This window comes from Artemia sp. Qi Xiang Cuo, chromosome 4 (assembly GCF_049724085.1).
Source record: "Artemia sp. Qi Xiang Cuo chromosome 4, ASM4972408v1, whole genome shotgun sequence".
Classification (NCBI taxonomy): Eukaryota; Metazoa; Arthropoda; class Branchiopoda; order Anostraca; family Artemiidae; genus Artemia; species Artemia sp. Qi Xiang Cuo.
Window position 1 is genome coordinate 60850950 of NC_142797.1, and position 23452 is coordinate 60874401.

The 23452-nt window shown below is 35.1% G+C and overlaps 1 protein-coding gene across 1 annotated transcript in view; it reads left to right on the top strand.

The window, feature by feature from the left end:
• Window positions 1–23452, top strand: part of swm (Zinc finger protein swm) — a 102467-nt gene that overhangs the window by 56745 nt on the left and 22270 nt on the right. The window contains exons 4-8 of the mRNA XM_089088471.1: window positions 779–957; window positions 5302–5519; window positions 7022–7249; window positions 15862–15972; window positions 19659–19864. Of these exons, the coding sequence (XP_088944597.1) occupies window positions 779–957; window positions 5302–5519; window positions 7022–7249; window positions 15862–15972; window positions 19659–19864 (942 nt within the window). The remainder of the gene's footprint in view (window positions 1–778; window positions 958–5301; window positions 5520–7021; window positions 7250–15861; window positions 15973–19658; window positions 19865–23452) is intronic.

Sequence of the window (23452 nt, forward strand, 5' to 3'; positions counted from 1 at the left end):
TTGATAATATCCAGATTCTATTCAGTACATCAGTCAGATCAGACTTCAACCCCCCGACTGCTGCTTTTTATGTGTGTGTGTGTGTTTGTTTTATTTTAATCCTCTTCGTTTTTATCTACTTTTTTTCTCCTTGTATTTCCGGTCATAGCGCCTTACAGGAGGGGGGGGGGGTATTTGACCTATGGTATTTTGAGTTTTTTTTTTTTAATTAATAAATATTGTCTTAATCTTGGGTGCTTGTGTACCAATGAAGTGTCTCTGTTCTCTAAATATTTTTTTCATTCGATATCAGAATGGAAATAGGCATAATACTTAGTACAAAAAGTACTTCTATAAACTCTTCATAATAATAGGCTATATCAACCAACGCGTACAAAATTTTGCTGATGATGTCACACCAACAAAATGTTTCAGTTCGGTTAATTTTCTGTATATTCAACATCAGAAATGGAAATAGGCCTAGTACCCAATGCTTAGTACAAAAGGTACTTCTCTACCTTCTTAATAAAAATAGGTTATATCTACCATGGTTGCAGCTAACGCTGCAACCATGATACAAATGCGTTGTTTAAATAATATTTAACTGTCTGAATAATAGTTACATCATCTAAACAACAATGCATTTAAGAGGTTCCGTTTTTCAAATTTGCTCATTCAGATTACCAACTTTCAATTTTCTTATGACTTTTCATTCAAAATAAAAAGAGCTATGGATTCTTATCCAATTTATTGGAGCATTTATTTTCTCTGCTTCAAGCATTTTATTTTTTTTTTTCAGGATCGAGAGGATGGTCGGCGTGGAAGGAAACGGACCAGGTCCAGGGGATCGTCTCGTAGTTCAAGTCGTTCCCGTTCTCCGCGGGATAAATTTAGGAGGTCAAGAAGTATAAGCAATGATCGAGCTAAAATTGGGAGACCATCAAGGAGCCGAAGATCTCCTAGGCGAACTGTATATAGGTATTTAAAGTTTTTTTTCTTAAAGGTTGTGTTAGGAATTTAATATAATGTATGTATTTGTTCTAAATATAAATTGAGTGAGGTTGTACATTTGAGTTTTCTCTAAAGTTGTGTTCACATGTGTTTCTAGCTAGAATCTCATGTCTAGACACGTGTCTGGCCAGAAATCAATGTCTAGGAAATTACCGTTCACAAGAAAAATTCAAAGCTTAGCTAAAACTACAAATTTAGTTTCAAATAGATTAAAGTTGTCATTTCTAGGCAATCAAGAGAGCTTATGAAGGCAAAACTTTCAAAATTGTAATCCCTATTTTTACTGTCACAAGATAATGGATGAGACAAGCCAAAAATTGCCTTGGTGTGCTTCACTATTATGTCTGATGTTGCATATTTACCTAAAATGAAAAAAAAATTAATGAGAAAACAAAAATTAAATTTCAGTTTAAAAATATAAACAGAGATTATGAAAATAGTGGAACTTGAAATATTCTGATTGCCTGTAATCGAAAATCCTAGACTTTGAGTTCTAGAGTCTAGAACTGGATGCTTACCTGTAATTTGTCTAGCCAAGCACCAACTTGTGAACGATAGTTGTCTAGACATTGATGTCTGGCCAGACACATGTCTAGACATGGGATTCTAGCTAGACACGCATGTGAACGCCACTTAACAGTAGGCTGTATGAAAATTTTGGTTTAACCCCGCTTTCTGGGGCTATAATGAGAGAAAGGTTAAGATGACTAGGGCGCGTTCTGTGGATGAAGGATGAAAAATTGCGAAAGATTGTCCTTTTCGGCCGACCGCCTAGGGCTAAACGAAAGAAGGGTTGTCCTCAGTTGATTGGGAGGATGTTGTTAGAAAAGATTCAAGGTAAATGGGAACTTTCTGGGGGGGGGGGGTGTAAAGAGCGAGGGAGACTTTGAAGAGGTTGGGATGGAGGAAGAGCGTGCGTAGCTATGTTGGTACATGATACCAAGATCAAGAGTTTGTGGAGCTAAAATCAAAAGATAATCGCACAGTGAAACAGAAAAAAATGAAAATAGGTTTTGAGAAACAATCTCAATTATTTTTATACAAAACTGCATCAAAAGACCTGGAGAGTAATGACTATCAATCAATCAACTTATTCAATCGATAAATTCACAACAAAAAAACACTTCAACATATTCTCCCCCGTAAGGTTCTATGGCCAGGAAAATAACACTAGAGAAACAAAAATGAGAGAAAGACATAAATAAAACATTTAATCCATAATATCTCATATTTCTTTCAACGCCTTTTTCGCATAGTTAAAACATAGTTTCGCAGGATTTTTATTTTCGTCAATTATCTTTGACTCAATAGAGCCCTTGAGACTAAAAGGAAACTCAGAAGCTACTGAGCAAGTCATTGGCTATGCTGAGGAAAATTTTGCATAAATTTGCATAAATAAAATTTTGAAAATTTTGCATAACAATATATTCTCTATATGGATATTTCGGATATATAGACATATCCGAGATTCGCTCACATCTACTAGTGTTGCATTACTTAACCCTTAACATACCGAGGGGGATCCTCGGGGGACCCCAGAGGGTGATTCTGCTGTAAGTATGGCATCCAGTTTAACCTTGATTTTTCTATTCCTTCTGGTTGAGGTAACGATCAAAATTTCCTAGTTATGCATAAAATACATAAAAAGAATACGTAAAACGTTAAAACTGTAAAAAGAATAATAACCAGCATGAGGTCCCGGCAGGACTCCGCTTGTTATACTACGTTTCCAAATTTTTTTTTTTTTTTTTTAATTTTTCTTTACAGAATCTGAGTACAAATTATTTTATGCATAAATATAATGTATCTCTAGATACCCAAAACACGTAAACAACCTTGCAGAACAAATAGTTGAGAAATAACGGAAAAAATCAGGGGTCCTCAGAAGACTCCAACTTGATAAACAACGTTGATAAGATAGGTTTAGTATGTAATGGTTTAAGAGGGTGCGCTGTCTTAGAAGATTACCCTATCTCGACCATTATAAACTTTTTTAATTTGTAAAAACTACTTAGAACTGATTGGTCCGTCTTGCCATAAGTTGTAGAGCTTCGATGAGAGATCCGAATAAATAATAGAACACTAAAAGCCTTCACCTGCTTTCCCAGAAACTTTAGAAAAACCATTTAACTTCTCCCGTTTGTGCCGGAGATTGGGATATTGATTTCTAATAAAACTTAAAGCATAAAAAAGTGTAGATTTTATATTTTCGATTAAATCGAGCAAATTATCAATTTTGAATTTCAGGAAAGTGCAGTCTCTAAAAATGTTTTAGCATACATGCTAGGAGAATGCTAAAAAGCCGCCCATTTGAGCAATCTGACTGCTTTGGGAGTTCCCTGGAGTGTCACCTGCTTTGATTGACAAGCTCACCGACAAAAGGGACGTAAAATTTCACGGTCAAACCTCAAATTTTCGAGAGCTTTCGATGATGGCTTGTCCCATGTTCACTTTCGGCCCTTTGTCTTTGTGATGGTCAGTCAACGCTGTGGCTTGTTCAATGCTATAAAGCTTCCGTATCGCCTTAAAAAGATCAGAACCGGGACAGATCTGTTTTATAAAAAGACGAAAGGGATAGTTTTGTTTTAAGTTGTTCTTACGCTAATTATCATTCAAAACCCTAAAATATGGAATTGCTTAAAGTTCCATGACAAGGAAAAATTGTTGCAACAATTAATGAAAAAGTGTAAAAAAAAAATTTAATTCTTATTTTTGTAAGATTTGCTCGAATTTTATAAATTCATCTTTTCCCAGATAAATATGCTTAAAAAAATTAAGTTTTTAATGAATCTATGGATTCGAAATAAATATAATATTCAATATAAATTTCACATTAATATACATTTATGAATAAATATAAATTAATGTCTTTAAATTCTTTAAAGATACTTTGCCTTCAAAATCAATGGCCCTTGTGTTTGAGTAGCCTTTCCTAATGAATCAGGACAGAAAGTCAAACTTTAGCGTGAAGATTGAGGGCTGAGGAAGGGACATGTACAGAATAATGTCTGTTCGTTTTAGGTTTTAATGTCGCTCCTTACTTTCAGGTGAAAAAAATTGTTTTTCATCTAGTTTCTGTCTGTGTTTTAAATCACTAATCACTGTTTTTCAAATGACTAGTTTTCTGGTTATTTTCATCAATTAGTTTTGTTTAATCAATAATGCTCCTCAGACTGTCTGCTTAAAATTAGAATCGCTCTAATTTTATTCTGAATTAAGACTTCTTGTGCCATTACCATTGATTTTTACCATAAACTTGCAATTCTAAAACAAATTACTAATAAAAGCAAAAAATCACTAGCCAAAATAAAGTCACTAGGTAAGAAAAAAATCACTAGAGGTGGCAACCCTGGTATGAGGCCAACTAAGCAGAGCAAAGATGTGTCGGCTCTTTTGTATTTTTACCTTAAGGGTAGCCATTCCTCGAGGGTGACGACTTTTCGAAAGGCCTGTTTGAACTGCCATCTCTACAAATTATTAAGCGTCGTTTGATCCACAGCTGTTGCAAACTTCATGACACTGTAACTGTAGCTAGCAAAAATCACTAGCCGAAATAAAGTCACTAGGCAAGAAAAAATCACTAGAGATGGGCAATCCTGGTATGAGGCCAATTAAGCAGAGCTAAGACGTGTCGGCTCTTTCGTATTTTTTTTTTTTTTTACCTTAAAGGTAGCCACTCCTCGAGGGTGAAGGCGATTTGATAGGCCTGTTTGAAGTGCCATCTCTACGATTTAGTAGGCGTCACTTGGTCCACAGCTGTTGCAAACTTCATGACACTCTAACTGTCCCACGAACTAAGCTACTGGTTTTACGCCTAATTTTTAAATCCTAGCTTGTTTGGAAAAAAAATAATATAAAAGGATACTTAAAAGGCAAAACAGTATTGCCTACCGGAAGTAAGTCCTTGATTTCCAAAATTTACTTGAGTTTTTCAAGCTTTAATTGCGTTTTTAATATATCAAGACATTCTAAAAAAGAGTTATTCAATTGAAATTATTATTTAAATTTTTATTAAATTTTATTATTATCAATTTATTATTGGAAAATAAATAATTGTTTATTGCTAATATAAATTAGACTCTGAAACTCCTACACCCTCCAAAATAGAAGATAATACATTATACCGTTGTAACATTTTTTTGCTTAAAGCCACTTTTTGTGCACTTTTACCTCTAAAGGCTCATATTACCTTTCAGGGAGCACACTTTATTACACAGAGCATATATTCTGAGCAATCATAGAAATAATGTATCCGAACTGTTTATTACATTGTCTAGTCATTTCTGAAATTTTTGTTTCCTCCCTTTGTAGGAGGAGAACACCTGTTTATCGTCGATCGAGATCAGCTTCACGAAGGTCCCCTGCTAGAAGGAGTAGGTCTCCTCTCCGTGTCAGGGCGCGAACAAGGTCTCCTGACCGCAGGCGTGACGAGAGATCTGTAACTGGAGCAGCAATTCCACTACCTTTAGATGTGACCATACCGCCTCCCCCTTTGCCTCCTGGAAAGCAAAGGTGTCGAGATTTTGATGGTAAGGCTTCCCATTGAGATTATATACCAGTATTTTTTCTCTCCGTGCAACAGTAATTAAAATAAATGTTTTGTTCTCAATATTGTTACAAAGGCGTTTGTTTTTTCTGTCTGTCTTTTTTTTCTTTGGTGTATGATCGAATTTGTAACAAAAATGGGTAAAAGGTAAGTTAAAGAATACGGCATTGGATATTGCAATCCCTACTGGCGGTGTGATCTCTGTTTCATGGCCCTTCAGCCAGGAAGTTCAATGGGGGTTGGTGGCTAGTCACCTCGTGCTATCGCAGTCCCTTCCTGTTTACCTTCCCCAGATTTCTCCAGGTGCCAGCTGAGTCGACTCTTGACTGATCTTACAGAGTCCCGCTACTGACTCCTGTTCGAACCAAATAACCAGCGACACCAGGACTCGAACCCCTGTCCTCACGAACAAAGGGTCTCAACAAAGGGTCACTTCATCCGCTACAGATTGTTAATGATGATAGTAAAAATTAATAAAATAATTGGCTAAGACGGCCATTGCTACTTGGCTAACCAAACTAACCACTTTGGCTAAGACGGCTATTGAACACTTCATCCGCTACAGATTGTTAATGATGATAGTAAAAATTAATAAAATAATTGGCTAAGAAGGCTATTGCTACTTGGCTAACCAGACTAACCACTTCGCTAAGACGGCTATTGAACACTTCATCCGCTAGAGATTGTTAATGATGATAGTAAAAATTAATAAAATAATACTTTTTTGTATAAAAGGGACTTTTTTTTATTTTTTTTTATTTTATCCCGCAGGGAAAAAACTATTTGAGAAGGGTTACAAGGGGCTTATGCAATGAACTTTCTTATTATACTTTGGGATCGTTTCTAAAAGTACAATTTTCCTATTATTGCCTTGTCTTTTTTGGCATTAAAGTGCTACATAAACTAAAAAAAAATTACTATTGATTCAGATATAATATAGCGGAAGCAAAATGAGTTGACATACGACTAGTACTGCCGTGTAATTTGTCTTGTGTGAGTAATTAAAATGGTGATTAGAAGAGAGGGGTGGGTGTATGTGACACTCAACGTTTTAAGTAAGATGCTAATTGTGTCCTTGTATGTATTTTAGTATCAGTGAAAGATTTATTAGAATTGGTGTAGTGTTTTATGTTTAAGTATGATTTCATCTATAGCTAATTATGTCTTTGTACACATGATTTATCAGCAGAGTACAAAAATATGAATTTAAGAGGTTGCACCGAGAATTTTGATTTGGGGGGAGGGTAACTATAGAATAGATCTCTTACACATTATATAGCCGACGTGTATGTAATTTTTGACATTTCGGGGGAGTGGGGGGACTTTAAACCAGAAGTCTAATGTTATTGCACAGACAGTGAATAAATAAAGTAAGAAAGAGGAAAGTGTATCACAGAAAGATTTCTGTTTCATAATTTCTGTCAGTTCTTTTCTCCTCAATTGTGTACTCCACTCACTTATTTATTTCATTGTTTCTTATTTTAGAAAAGGGTTTTTGCATGCTTGGTGAATTGTGCCCTTTTGATCATGGTACTGATCCGGTCGTGGTTGATGATACAGACCTCCCAAGAGTCTTGAATTTTACTGGTCCTTTGCCTGAAATTCCTCCACCATTACACGTATCACATGTTGCTCCACCACCACCAACAGTCGCTGTAGAGCCATATAATCCCGATGTACCTGCAATATCGTGGCCAAGAGCTGGTTACCCTCGTAAGTAGTTTATTTTTATATCATATTTTACGCAAAGATGTTTTACTGTCTACAAGTGAATCTATGGCTGAGGTGTTCTTTAATGCTATTGGCTGGTTCGTCCTTCATTGATAACCGAACCCCTCCCTCTAGCATACGTGTCTAACCCTTGTGAATCAAATTTATTTTAACTAAATTCACTTTTTTTTATTTTGTCCTAAGCGTATCAAGTTTATTATTCTAATTGTATTCAAGTGGTCTGTATTTTATTTGGTTTATTAATATTCCATTCTTTTTGGCAATGTATTCATGTTTAAGCTATGTCGGCTTGTTTTTTTTTTTTTTTTTTTTTTTTTTTTTTTTTTTTTTTTTTGCCTCACAAGACTATAAAAATTTGACCGAATTGCTGGTTCAGTACGTTCATTTGTTTATTCATGCTTCGTTGGAAAATTTATGAGCTGATGAATGCAAATACTTCTCTTCATCCATTTTGTCGTAGGCGCGTCAAACGGGAGGGGGAGGAGCTGCTTCCTCTGCCCCAGGTTTTTGAAAGCACTTTTTGGCATTTCCATTGGGAAAGATTGAAAAAACAATAAAATTGCCTCCCCCCAGATTTCAAGATGTAATTTGCCCCTCCCCCCTCCCGTACATCTTCTTAAATTGACGGATCTGTTCTGTTGGTTTGTATTTTCTATGTGCATAAAGTGGATAACGAAGGTCTTCACCAAAGTTAACATTCTGAAGTAAGTGAGCAAGTTATTAAACAAAAAAAAAGTTGCGAAAAAAACTACCAATAATGTAAGAGAAAGAAGGTTTTTGAAGAATATGTGTCTGAAATAGTAAACTTTGAATATGGATTCTGGATCTGTAAAAACATCTGAAACACAAAGAACTGCTTCCTTTTTTTGACTCTCAAACAAAAATGAACTTAAGAAGTAGTAGCATAAAAAAGATAGTTACAATAGTATAGTAACACATGCAAGAAACTAGCCGGGGACTTGCTATCTGGCAAGACATGCATCCTGCGGGTTGGCTTTACTGCAGAAGATCGTGCTATAATTTTCCATTGAGGAAAATATACTAGCAAGTGTTTGCTCACTAACTAACGAGTTACTAACTAGTGTTTGACCTGTGAATATTAAAACCTGTTATTATTGTTCCGTATCTTTGCTTTTCAAAAGATTATTGCTTGAATTTAGTCTGATTATTTTTCATAGTTTTGGATTCTTATCTAACTAAGTACTACTGTATATAAATAATAGACAGTATGATCATTCCTCATTTCAAACATTATACAAACCCGGACCGAGATGCAAGTGCTCCGGAGAACATTTAAACAACTATAAACATAAGCGACATTCGATTTTTTCACGGGTAGACAAGTCAGATTTCTCTTGAACGCGAAACTTGGCTTCACTTCTGTAACACAAAATTTTTAAGAATCTAATTTTAAATTAATTTATTCCAATACATATTTAAAAATCGGTAATTAGTAGTGCAATTTTATTATTAGATGTTTTTAGGAATTAAAAGTAGGTTTCGAAGTCTCGAGTTGGTTTCAAATATATTTTCAGAAAGTTTCTGCGTAAATACGTGTTCCAGGGAAATTGGACCGCTGATGGCAGATCAAATGAGAGGAGCTGTTTTTACGCGGAGCTGGTATATATATATATATATATATATATATATATATATATATATATATATATATATATATATATATATATATATATATATACGACGAAAACTTTACGAAAAAGAAAGTTTTTTTTAAGAAAAGTAAAGGCCATATTAAACTTAAGATCAGTAGAAATAGAAGCCTACAATATCTCAAACTCAAAACGACCAGAAATTATTATTAAAGAATAAAAAAGGAAAGGAGAATAATTGGTATGGCGGTAACACTGCATATAAATTTATGTGAATGTATATATAGTGGGCTGTAATAATGCAAAAGGTAAGTATAACATTGGTTTAAGAATGGAAAGAAAGACAAAGAATGAATTTACAACGATAATCAAGTTAAAAATAAGTTTTATTTGAACAATGCCATAAAGCGATGACATTTGATTATGAAATTTGGGGCTTCACATTGATATTTCAGTTCCAAAGTTTTATCAATTTTTTCTCAAAGGGAAATTACGTGATGGGCACGAATGCAGACTTGCAGCTAAATTAAATATAGTCACTTCCTTTTTTCACATATGTTTAATGATCTTTGTTGGATTTTTATTGTCTGTAGTACTGAGGAGCTCATTAAAGAGATAATCAAATACAAGCTTTTAAAAATTTTGCCCCTTTGTTCAAAAAAGGTAAAATTGTAAAAAAATTTTGGGGCAAATTTCAAGTAGTCCTGCCACTTGGTGGATCCCTCTCCACTATGAAATTCTGGCTATTTCCCTGTTGCAATATTGATTAGAAGTTAACACTAGAAATTTCTTTATTGTCACAAATTTAATCAAACCCCCGCTCCCTTTTCAGAAATCCTACATAAGTCAATCAGTTAAGTCTGTGAGCCAATCTGTGAGATGGGACAATAGCAAACCACTTCGCCGGCTCACCAAGTTTCTTTCTGCTTTCGCAATTACAAATAATACAAATTTGCATCATTATTCAGTGACTGACAAATATACACTGACCCGCTAATGACAGAGTAAATGGGAGGAGCTGATTGTACGGACCGAGGATGTAGTGCCAAAAATCACTAAGCCTTGAACTTACTGTTATGTTATTTATATACAGTGCTAAGTACAAGTTAATTTCTTCTTTAAAAAGTTTGCAAAGCTCCAACAATGGATCGTTATTCTGGATAATGTAAACATATAATTTGGTAAATAAAATAACCCAAAATATTTTTTTAATATCTCAACCGACGCAGACCTATCAAAAAGATATCAACACCCTTAAAAGAATCTCGAGATTTATCATATGATAAGATTTATTCCTTTATATATATATATATATATATATATATATATATATATATATATATATATATATATATATATATATATATATATGTATAAATTTGTGATGCCATCTATATCATAGATGCCACTAATTTCTTATCCATTTTACGCACTAGGTTTTATGCATATGTTAAGCCTTCGTTTAAAGTTACCAAGATTTGGTTTGGTGGAATGGTACCTCCCTCAGGGAGACGGCTCCAAATGGATTGGGAATACCGATCAACGCCATTTTTAAGTGCTCATTATGTGTTTCCTCTTTAAAGGGCTGGGCACACGTAGCTTGATTTCGGGAACTGATTTCCAAATCAGCACCGTTTTTTTAAAAAATCGGCGTCGATTTAGCTTGAAAAATTTTCTAGTTTTCGGTGCCGATTTACAAAATCAGCGCCGATTTTCATCATGACCATTACAAAAAAAAAAAAAAATACGGATACAAATAAATAGTCAGCCAGAGATGTATGTGGTGAAAGACCCCGCTACTGAGCTGAGAACTAAACGGAGAACTAGGCTGAGATCGCTCATTCAACTATTAATAAACTCCAGTTGCCGATTTCTGTCCATGATTTTTTGTTTTGAAAGTCTCGCGCAATAAATTTTTCTTACCGCTATCGTTTGTCCACTGATGCTGAAATCGGTTCCCGAAATCAGCTACGTGTGCCCAGCCCTTAAGGGGGTCAGAGCCAGCTATATTTACGCGTGGGTCTAGATGTTAACCGGTAAAAGGCCCTTTTCTCAATGGTTAGCCTAGTAAAACTTCTGGACTCCAAAACAGACATTGCATTCATAGATGGAGGAACGGTCGATGGTGCCTTTTGCTCATCTTCAGTAAGACTGATGGTAACACTCCTAAAATAACCTGGAGCCTATACCAGATCACACCTACCTCCTCAAAACTTTGTGCTAGCATACAGGACCGGATTTAAAGCTTTGACACTTCTAGGCCCAAGTGTTTTTGCCTGTTCCGTTTCTGCGAGATTTTTGGGGAAATCCCTGAAAATTGAGGGATAGTGGAAGCTCTAAACAGAACGCAACTGACGAGCCAAAAGTAATAAAAAAGAAAGGTGATACCGAACTCTCAACTGCCATTTTTGGGCTTCATCAGACAGTTTATAAGTGGCTACGGAATTCCTGTGTTGTTTTAAAATCCCTTTTCTGTGAATAGGCAGCGCGGTGGCGGAGTGCAACCAGCACTTTGACGGTAAATCACATTAGTCCAGGTTTTTGTTTAAAAAAAAAATTTCTCAGAGATAATTTTGTACCCCCCCCCCCTTACATTGTGTGCCCCTATGCCCGGCCCTAGTGGGTCTATTGATTAATTTTCGCTAGCATATCGTTTGAAGTTCAGGGTCCAAAACTGCAAACGACAAATTTAAGTCCCTTCGTTTTTTTTTTTTTTTTTTTTTTTTTTTTTTTTTTTTTTTTTTTTTTTTGGCTTTCCTTTCAAACACCACATTATCAATAAAACGGCAACCTGCTCATATTACTGTCATCATATATATTTGGCAAGCCATAGGGAATGCGGAGAAGCTCGAACACTCCACTTATTATAATCAATACAGCTCCTGAGATGAAGAATCATATGTCAAGGAAGAGATTTACTGTTTTCTAGCTTAATGAGTGTTTTGCTGAAACACCATTGCCTAGCTCGGCTATCCTTTATTTAAATCCATATTTTTCACGGTCTGTTGCATCAGACTACAGTAGAAAAAAAAACTGAATGTTCAAATAGCGTTTATTTTAGATACTGAGACACTATTAATGCATAGCATAACTAAATTAGTTAGTCACTGGCTATAATTGTTTTTAATTAATGTATTTTAAATTATAGTAGCACCAAATAAGCCTTATTTCTCATATGTTATATAGCAATGGTATTCTTTTTGTGTTGGCTCTAGGTGGTATTCCTATACATTTTGATGTAAAATTATGTTTGATTTCAATTTTTGTTTAACTCTCTTTTCTTATTTTTGGTTTCAAGCTTTTTTTTGTCATGATTTTTTTTTTTTTTTTTTTTTTTTTTTTTTTTTTTTTTTTTGCACCATGGATTATCAGATGGTAGAGTTTCTGCCAAAATAACTACCTTTCTTCATAGCTATTACTAACTTCATTCTTTATCCCACCCACTAAGTTCTAATTTCCTTTAAATCCTTCCTTATGACCTCTTCCACCCCATTTGGGGACAACAACTGCGTTTTGTTTGGCCCCATTTAAATGGCTGAAAAACACAATCATTGGAAATATGTCATCCTTCATCTGTAAAGCATAGTCTTGCCATAACCTTTCTTTCATTATAGTCCTAGGTAACCACAATCCAGCCACCTTTTTTCGTATAGCTTATTGGTTGATATACAGTCAGTGAAACGAGTACTTAGAACTATCCTTAGACGATTCATCTGGAAAACATTTAGAATGTCTTCTTCAGTGTTTTACTTAACCACTGTCAAGCTTCACCGTGGCTTCCAATATTCTAATCTTACTTCGTAGACTTGTCTTCCTATGCTTCCAAACTTTTTCAAGTGGGACTTCATTTGCTGAAAAAATTGCCTTCTCTTGTTTTTCCGTTGATTTTTGAATTAAAATCAAGTTGGTGGACTTTGCTGAAAAAGTTGAGAGCCATGAATAATTGGAGAAAAAGCCAAGACAGATAGTCTGAGTGAGAGGCAGAACCGTCATAAGCCTTTTTCAGAATAGGCATGGGATAAGGGTAATTCAAATAGTCTGTGAATTCGATTAGCCATTTGAAGGCAATTGGAAACCCCAAATAAAAGGTTTACAACTAAATTTTGTTGAGTGGCAATTTGATATGTCATTAAATATTTTGTTCGATTTATCAGCATTAAATATTTTGATTGCTGCTCAACAAAATTTATTTATTTTCTATCAAATGGCCACTCAACAAAATGGCATTTCTGTTAAACAAAGCAAGAAAATTAAAAGTATTTCTGAAAAGAATTTGCAACAGACACAAATGTCATATTTGGATTCAGGATGATATTCTGTTGCTAGGGGCGAGTTTGCTTCTTAAGCTATCTGAATTGTCTATTAATATAAATATTTACCGATTATTGTGCATATTATGAAGTAAGAATTGTTTTCAAGGCAGTTGGAAACCCCATTGGCATTATGCTTTTTCAGAATTGTATAAAAATTATGTCATTTCACATGTTGATAGATAGTCCATCATCCATCCATCCTTAGGCAGAACTAAGGTAGATAGGCATGGAATAAGGTTAATTTGAAGGCAATTAAAAAAAAGAAAAAAATTAAAATTCATATCTACTAAAAAGCATCCCTTTAATTACTATCTTAAACGAAGAAATATCACCTATATTTTTTACATTTTTATCAAGATGGTTTCAACTTCTGATCCCCCTATGAAGCAAAGAAAACATAGATCGGGCCGAAACAACCAGCGGAATATTAATCTCTACAGATGACCTAGTATCATAATCATGGACGGAAGATCTTAGGTTTGCTAAGCTGTCAAAACACGGGAGTAATATACCCTTTTGAATCCTAAAAATGAATATAGGTGTATACAATTCCCGTAATCTGGAAGCTGACAGTATCTTTACACGCTCATACGCGTTTCGTACTGATTCCAGGTGTTGTAGGCCATCTAACAGCCGAACAGCGTTGTTTTGTAGAACTCGAACTCGGCAGAAGAATAGAAGGAAATGTTCCAAGCCAAACGCTACGACAATACAATATATATGGATGGATAAGGGAAAAATAAAGAAGACGCATAACAAAAGGAGGAAAAAAATGCTTAAGTTTTCTCATTATACCCAGGTTATGAGACACAGTTTTACAAACATACTGTATATGGCGCTTGAATGATAAAACTTCGTCAATATAAACCCCCAGGTACTTATAAGAACACACCCGCTTTAAAGTTCCATACTGTGTTACAATATCCTGAATCCATGGATAAAAATCTTGTGAATGGGAAAAAACAACAAAATTGGTCTTACCCAGATAAATCTTTAGCCTATTTACCCTCAACCAGGAATTTAACCTTTCAACAGTATCTTTCATCGATGTCTGAAGTAATTCTTCTGTCTTCGCGGTACTAACAGCAACTGTGTCATCAGCAAATAACGATATTGTCTCATTCCGGGGATTTTTAGCCATATCACTAACATTAAAACAACAACTTGGGATACAATTAGGCATATCATTAATGAACAGTAAAAAAAGAATCGGACCAATAACTGACCCTTGCGGGACACCACAAACCACTGGGCGAGGTCCTGATTGTATACAAGTCATCTCTACAAACTGGTACCGGTTACTAAGGAAACTCCGTATAAGGTTAAGAGCTTTACCTTGGATCCCATAGACCTCGCAGTTTTCCAGGAGTAGGCCATGGTCAACTGTATCAAAAGCCTTCTGTAGGTCTAGAAACACTGCACCAACTTTAAATCCTTCATCTAAAGCTATGTTAATTATACTAGTCAGAAATATCAATGCATCTTCTGTCTTCCTGTATTTTCTGAAACCGAACTGATTATTATTCCACAAATTAAACTTCTCTAAAAAATGGGTCAACCGATTACTAAAACATTTTTTAATAAGACGAGAAATAACTGACAAGACTGATATTGGGCGATAATTACCCAAATCATTTCTATCACCACCTTTATAAACCGGTGTCACTCTTGCTTTCTTTAAACAATCTTGAAACCTTCCTTGACGGAAGCAATCATCAATCAGCGATGTCAGAAAACCAGATATAGAAGAGAAAATACATTTCAGAATTTTAGGCTCACCAGGTTTTTTCATCGAACTACCGGACGAACTATTTTTCATACTATAGATAATATCCCTTAACTCATCAAGTGTAATCATCTTTAGATGTAGTGATACATTTGCAGGAGATGGTAGGGTAGATCCAAAGTGTGGGTCTTCTGGAGATGAGGAAATCATCTCGGCTATTTGTAGACCTATTGAAGAAAAATGATTTAGAAACTCATTACATATCCCAGTACCATCTGTAATTATAACCTCATTAACAGTTACTTCATTTGGTAGAATATTAGACCGCTGACCTATAACATTATGGATTATTTGCCAAGTTTTCAACGGGTTACCTTCAACATCCTTAGACTTCATACTAAAATATTTTTTTTTTTAGCCTCACGGAGGAGATTGTTCAAACCATTACGAAAAGCACGGTATCGCTCTTTATTCTCATCCGTAGGTTTTAAAGCTTGGGACTTAAACAGTCTATCTCTTACATTTATTTTTTGAAGAAGATCATGCGTTATCCATGGCTTCCTCCCATAATGTTTTCGACCTTTCGCATTCTTCACTCTGCTCCGGTTTCCTTAACCATTTCTAAAAGCCTCTCATAAAAGAGTGTAAATTTACTGTTTACATCACTCTCATTTCCAAACGGAGATACCCAATCAATATGATCCAAATTATTTTTTAGTTTCAATAGGGCACTACGATCAAAAACTACAACTCTTTAACACACTTTTTCTACAACTCTAAGGAAGCATTACTTTTTTGCTGAATGTCCTACATCTGGGACTTTGTTTATTGGTGTGTTTTTTTTTCTTCTTATTTCTGAAGGTGTATCTTACTTTATTATTATGAACAAACATCTCATTTTGCAACAGTCATATCATTATTAGTAAAAAAAAATTTCTCTTGTAGCCCTAATGGCACCCCTTCCATATCAGCCGACCATGCGACCGACTGGACACCGTCCTTACATTAGAAGAAGCATGACCACACCAATGCAGGCCGTCGTACCTGCTGGATCAGGTAATTGCTTTTTTGGATTCAAATAAAAAGTTTTTAATTCTTAAGTAAATACAAAATTTGGGAAAGATCGGGAAGATTGTCAGTTCTAGTAAGTTTATATAGAACTCTACACACGAGCTAAATATGGGTCGATCCATGCCAAATCATCTAATTTGGATGGTGTGTAAAATTCTCTCGCATAGAAATGATTGACATTTTTGAAGCCGACAGGATTTAACTGGGGGAGTCGAGACTGGGTTCTGAGCAATACCTTTTTGGAGGAACATTTTAAGAAAAATGTCTTTGTTTTATATTTTCATTGAAAAATTAAAGAAAACAACAAAATTGCCCCTCACTAGATTTTGAAAAATACACCCCCTCCCCCCCAAAAAAAGAAAATTCTCATGAATTGACACCACAGAAAACGGAGAGATTGTCAAAAGTAAATGAAAACACATTCCGAATATAGCAAAATTCAAATGAAAGTTGGGAAAATAGTTATAATAGCTTGTATTTCAAATTTAGCTCTTGTCAATGTAGAATAGAATAACTTAAAGGCGACAACTTGCCTGTTCTTTCTCAGTTTAAAACATAGTCCTAAGTCTTCCAACAGTTCAGTTTTGCTTCGAATTTTAACTCGAACTCCGTTGCTGTAAATAAAAAAATGGATTTATAGATTCGTGTGAATTTGTTGTAATTATAGCTATACTCTAATTGAATGTTCTAATTTACAAATCTAAAGATTAATTAGGCGTGCAGAATATGACACTGATACCATGAGTCTGGGGAGCTTAAGGTTGAACAACTTCCCAAATAACATCTGAGTTTCAGATGCCAGGTGAGGCGGAAAACCGCTAGTCGTGCTACAAGAAGGAGAATATGAAAATGAGCAGTACACAATCATCCACAGCGTTTTCTTTGGTCCGGTAATAAAACACTTGGTGATAATATAAAAATCCTTAGTGCTTCAGCAGTCGCGGTTCTGGCCTCTCTTATGCCCGTGGAAAAATCTTGATTATCCCCCCCCCCTCTCTCTCCCTCCCTCTTTTATCCCAAAAGCTTTCAGGCCAAGTTTTAACAAAATTTTATCTATTAACAAAGTCTTCCTTTCATTTAAATCTGACTTTTCTTACTTTAGCCTCTACAAAATTATTCATTATCTCTTCCCAATTAATTGCTTCTAATTCTCCGTCTTCTAAAATTGGTTTAATTCGATCTACTTACTTTTATTTTCAAGGATTGGTGATGAAGATATCCAATGAAGATAAAATAAAAATAAAATTTCTACAATTACAAAATGATGCCGTTAGATTATTTATTTGAAATTTCACACCCCTGAAATTTTTGCACCCGGGGCACGTGCCCTCTCTCCTACCTCCCTAAAACCGCCTTTGTGCTAAAATATTGAAGTTCCTGGGATGGGATGTACCATTCTCCAGTATAGTCAAAGAAACAACAAACTCACCCTCTCCTTGAACTTTATAATGAGTTATGGCTCATTAGCCCTGTGGGTAATAGTAAAAATTAACAGTGTTTTCAAGATGATGGGGTTTTGTCCCAGATCGATGAATTTTCGGCTTTATACATGTGGCCCAATTTAGGTCCTGGAAAGTTATTTTCAAGACATCGTCTTCGTTCCTTACCATTAGGTTTTGCTTTGAGTCTGTTTTTGCTGGATTGTAGGCCTGATCCAAGTGGTTTCATGGGCTTAACTGAGATTCGAAGGCAAATTTTCTTCTTAAAGTAAATATATTCTCACTTGTCTTGGGGTAGAGAGGATAAAAACCTTCTTGGGTCCTAATTTTGGCTTTAGATCTACTCCTAAAAGTTCCTTCTAGTGGTACTGTACTATAATAGTAGGAAAATAGTAGAACCATTTTTGAAATTTATGAGAAGTCACAGTTCTAAAGGGATAAACGAGCTGAGGTGAGAATTTTAAAACGCCTTCTTGGTACCTATCTAAAGCTACCATCTGTCTTTGCAGCTAGGTATAAAAGAAAAAATATCTGTGCATTTTCCTTCTGAAAATACACACTGGAAGAGAGATTAGTAAGAACTTTAAGAAGGACTCTATTTTAAAGAATAAGAATTTTAAGAACGAGAATTTTAATAAGAGAGATTAGTGAAGAGCCTTAGAACGACTTTATTTCAGAGAACGAGAATTTTAAGGACGAGAATTTTAATAAGAGAGATAATAGAGATTAGTGAAGAGCATTAGAACGACTCTACTTCAGAGAATAACAATTTTAAGAACGAGAATTTTAATAAGAGAGATTAGTGAAGAGCCTTAGAACGACTGTATTTCAAAGAATAAGAATTTTAAGGACGAGAATTTTAATAAGTTTTATTAAGAACATTAATAAGAGAGATTTTTGAAGAACTTTAAGAACGACTCTATTTTAAAGCATAAAAATTTTGGACAAGAATTTTAATAAGAGAGATTAGTGAAGAGCCTTAGCACGACTCTATTTCAAAGAATAAGAATGTTAAGGACGAGAATTTTAATAAGAGAGATAAGTGAAGAGCTTAGAACGACTCTATTTCAGATAATAAGAATTTTAAAGACGATAATTTTAATAAGAGCGATTAGTAAATAGCCTTAGAACGACTCTATTTTAGTTAAGCTTTTTTAATTAATTTCTGTTCGTTTTATATTGACATAGTTTTTTTTGTGTTTGGGGGAATGAGGGGGGGGGGGGGGGGGCTAGTTGCCCTCCAATCACTTTTAACTATTAAAAAGGGCACTAGCATTTTGAATTTCCTGTCGAATGAGCTTTTTTTGAAGTTTCTACGACAACGCCTTCTTTAAGAACCTTTAATGCCCCCAGGGCATAATTTAAAACCCTTGCCCTGAGGGCTCTGGGGGAGTGTCCTCCTCGAAAACATATTTTATATCTGTAAATCGACTACGCTGAACAAAATTGCTATCTCAAAATTTTGATTGGATGTGTTTGGGGAAATGATGGGCGTGGGCGGGGGCTAGTTGCCCTTCAATCCCTTTCGATTATTTAAAAGGGTACTAGTCCTTCGAATTTCCAATCGAATGAGCCTTTTCTGAAGATTCTACGACAACGCCTTCTATAAAAACCTTGTATGGCCCCAGGGCATAACTTAAAACGACTGCCCTGAGGGTTGTGGGGGAGTTTCCTCCTCAAAAACATATTTTCTATCTGACAATTAATTACGCTGAACAAAATGGCTATCTCCAAATTTTGATTGAATGTGTTTGGGGGAATAATGGGCGTGGGGGGGGGCTAGTTGCCCTCCAATCACTTTCGATTAAGAAAAGGGGCACTTGCCCTTCCAATTTCCAATCGAATGAGCCCTTTTCGAAGTTTCTACGACAACTCCTTTGATACGAAGTGCCCGGGTATGGAGAAAAAAAAAATACATTGTGCCCACATCGTTCTTTACTTAGGCGCGCTGCCTATGACTGCTATTATGGTTCTTTTTTCTTTCTCTTTCCTTTTTCATCTTACAATTTCACGTTTTCTTTTAACGTTGCAATTCACCTTTTGACCTTATAATTATTATCTTGCTCACCTTACTGTTACCTGCAATCTGTACGATGCAAAAGAAACGTTGCTTGTTTTGTATCATTATGTGCTTAGCACATAGTCATTTCCCATTTTTTTTTTCAAATTGTAAAGAATCAAATAATTTTGTCTTTTTATAGCTAACCAAATTAAACTTTTTTTTTATTTTAGTTGTACGAGAAATACGTCCGATAAAGGTAGACGCTGAAACAGACGAATCTGTGGGTACGGTAATGGCAGAGGCTCGACAGAGGCGAATGGGTGCTCGGAATCCAAACAATTGCAGTTTAGAATTGAGGAAGGTTCCAAGAGGTCTGAACAATATAGCTCAGCTGAATCAGCATTTTTCCAAGTTTGGACGTATTGTAAACCTACAGGTAGCCTACTTATTTATATAAATGCTACCGATCAGACGCGAGTGCAACATGCATGTAGAAAAAATTCAATTTCTCAGAAGTAGGAAAAGACACATTTAAGAACGATAACTGCTGGTGGTGGATCTGAACAACATGTTTAAGGTTTATAGCGAGTTTGTAAATTTCAACGTTAATTTATAACGAGCGTGACACAGAACATGCAGTGTTTCTCAGTTTCAAGGAAAAGTAGGTGATACCTTTTGGTGATGTTGTATCAATAGTTTCCCAGAAGCTTCGGGGGGAGGGGCTGTACTATTTTACGGGGCTCGTTGATTTGAGTATTGGTAGCTCCTTAACTTAACTTTACCAAATTTATCACATACAAGGTGTGCAAGCAACGATCGCAACTCCACCGGTGCTTAAATATTGTTAGCCGAGATTCTTTTGCAAGATCTTTTTTTTGGGGGGGGGGGTAGAAACCGCTGGCTCTTGAAATAGTATGATTCCTCGTTATAGGCTTTCTGCTAATACCGCTGCTCTCGCCAAACGGTTTTTTGTGACTTTTTTTTAAAGTAGGCCCTTAAAATATTGTTTTTCTCAAATATTTTTGATCAATTTGCTGCATCATTGGACAACAAGCCTGGCAGATATTTTATTATTGAGTTTAAGTAGCCCACCATCTTACCCTTCTTCTTCTCGGGAAAAATTGAAAAATAATGATGTAAAAAGAAATATATTTGTGGTTTGACACAAGTACAGCTCATAAAAGAGAACACAAACCAATAGAAGAATTTTGAAACAGAAAAAGAAAAGAAAAATCTTACGTTAAAAAAAAAAAAAAAATACCTGAGAATTATTTGTAATATAAAGCATTTGATTTCGACTACGTATTTACTGGAAAAAAATAGAGATGTCAGTATTAAAGTTTTGCAAAATTTTGCAAAATTGTTACCATACATTGCATATAGAACATTAGGTCTGACCAAAAAAAGGAATATAAACGTTAAAGTAACAAATTCGACGGAATCAATAAGAATTCCAAATAGGGATAGGTCCTTTTATTAGACAGTGAAATGAAAATATAAAGCAAAGACTAAATATTTCGGTGACACAGTCGGTCATCATCGTCAGTAGAGTTACTAAGGCAAGTTACCGGTCCATTGACTTAAAAAGTTCACTAACTGTTCTTGAATTTTTTAATACTGCGTTGAGCAAAGGTGGTACAAGTTTCTTCGAAATTGCAGGTCAGAACAGGCCTGCTCTGACCTGCAATTGACAGACCAACTTTAGAATCAGCAACATTTCATTTGCTATTAGAAGAATAAAATGATAAATTTAGCACCTGTAAATTCAGCATTATTTCATTTTTAATTAGAAGTATGTTCAATGTAGTATTACAAGATTCAAGAACAGTTAGTGAACTTTCTAAGTCAATGGATCGGTAATCTGCTCTGACATGCAATTTCGAAGAAACTTGTACATACATTCTTGAACTTCGTTCAGTTTTTACTGGAACTCCCAAATCTTTGACGAATTTTAGTTGTGTCAGAGCTTAATATAAGGTTTAATGCCACTGTAGCTATGAAATAATTTGTCACCAATTAAACATATTTATTTAGATTCTTTTTTTGATATAGATAGATAAATAAATATATTCGCCAAACAACAATTCAACTTCACGAATCCGTATCTTGGAAATTTTTCTCCCTATGCTCTTATACTCGATATAAACGCTTGGACTTCCATTTAGTTTTTACTGGAACCTCCAAGTATTTCACGAATTTTAGTCGTGTCAGAATTAATATAAGATTTAATGCCACTGTAGCTAAGAAATAATCCGTAATCAATTAAATATATTTATTTTGGTATTTTGTCGATGGAGATAGATTGATAGATATTTAAATACTTGTGTTCAACCAACGACAATTCAACAATGAATTTAAACAATACATTCAACTACGTTATTATGTACAAGGTTGTGTGGCTGGGAGTGCAGAGAAAAAGAATAATAATAATAACTTTTATACATAGGTTATAAATTTAAGAATTAAACAAATACTCCTAACTTTTATTCCTCTAGAAGCCCTAGGGCTATGGCAACACAAAATAAAAAATCGATTCTATTTAAATGGCACTACATAATTAAAAACATTACACAAATTTAAAAATGTATTTCTATGCTCCATTGCTTGCCTGAGAAATCGCCTTAATCTTTCTACAGTTGCGAAACTCTCGCCCCTCACTATACTCGCAAACCATCTTTCATCTAACCTACTTTCTTCAAACACTTTTTTTCGTGATTCACTCACACACCCAGCTTATGACCCACAGTCTCATCCATACCTCTATATTCGCCCTCAATCGAATAATGCACTTTAACTCTTCCTTTCTTGAATTCACTTAAAAAAATATCCCTTCGCCCCATGTCTCCTTTGCCACTACGTAGAGTCGAGGGGAATGTGAGAAGCTTTTTTCATACTGCCGAACCTGTTCCTCTTAGTCACGTAAAATACTTCCTACCATCTTTGCCTCCTCATTATCTATACTCAGTCCATTTTTCCATATTGCCCAGTTCCGCAATCTTGTAATCTTCCTTTCCTGGTATAGTCTTGAACTTGGAGCCTCATCTCTAAGAGCTTCTAAAATAAAATTGATTTAAGTTCTGGTTCTGTTCAGTTTCTGCTTCTCGTCAGTTCTGGTCCAATTAATATTGGTTCTGTTAGTTTTTATTGTGATTTATGTAATAGGACGACTGATAAGTTTCATAATTCGTTCTTTTTTTAGGTTTATTATTTGAATTTCCAAATAAGTCTATTCGGAATTTTATTTCATTTTACACAAAACCAATATAACAATGTTAGTTTTATGCTTTTCGTCAGTGTCTTTTTTATGTTTTTGTTTACTTCGTCCCTGCCAACATATTTACAGTGTATCTTTGCTCACCGGCTAATGAATATCCTCGTCTGCTAGAAATTGTGCGGTGTTGTCGTAAAATGTTTCTTTTCTGCCGTTCAGACAAAAGCTGTTAGCTAAAAAATTTCCCAACAATCACGCTTTTGTCGTCCAAACAAAACTGCTAACAAACATCCTTGAAGAACTTCTCTATCAAATCGAATGATTGTTCTAGAATTTGAAGCGCAATATTCAAAAACCAGATAATGCAGCAAAGCAGGGTGACTATTGTCTATGCTCATAACCTTGACGGAGAGTTCAGGGTTGCTAATATTTCTTGACAGAATTTTTTCGACAAATTGCAGACGAAACTATCCAACAAAGCATATGCAAAACCTTTTTCGGCTATTCTGACTTGACTAATGGTTGGATTTTCTTTGTTTCCTTGAGGTATTCTGACTTGACCAATGGATGGACTTTTTTTCTCCCTTGAGGTATTCTGACTTGAACAATGGATAGACTTTTTTGCCCCCTTGAGGTATTCTGACTTGGCTAATGGATAGACTTTTTTCTCCTTTGAAGTATTCTGGCTTGACCAATGGATAGACTTTTTTTTGCTTCCTTGAGGTATTTTGGCTTGGCCGATGGATAGACTTTTTCGTTCCCTTGAGGTATTCTGGCGTGGCCAATGGATATAAGATAAGATAAGATATTTTA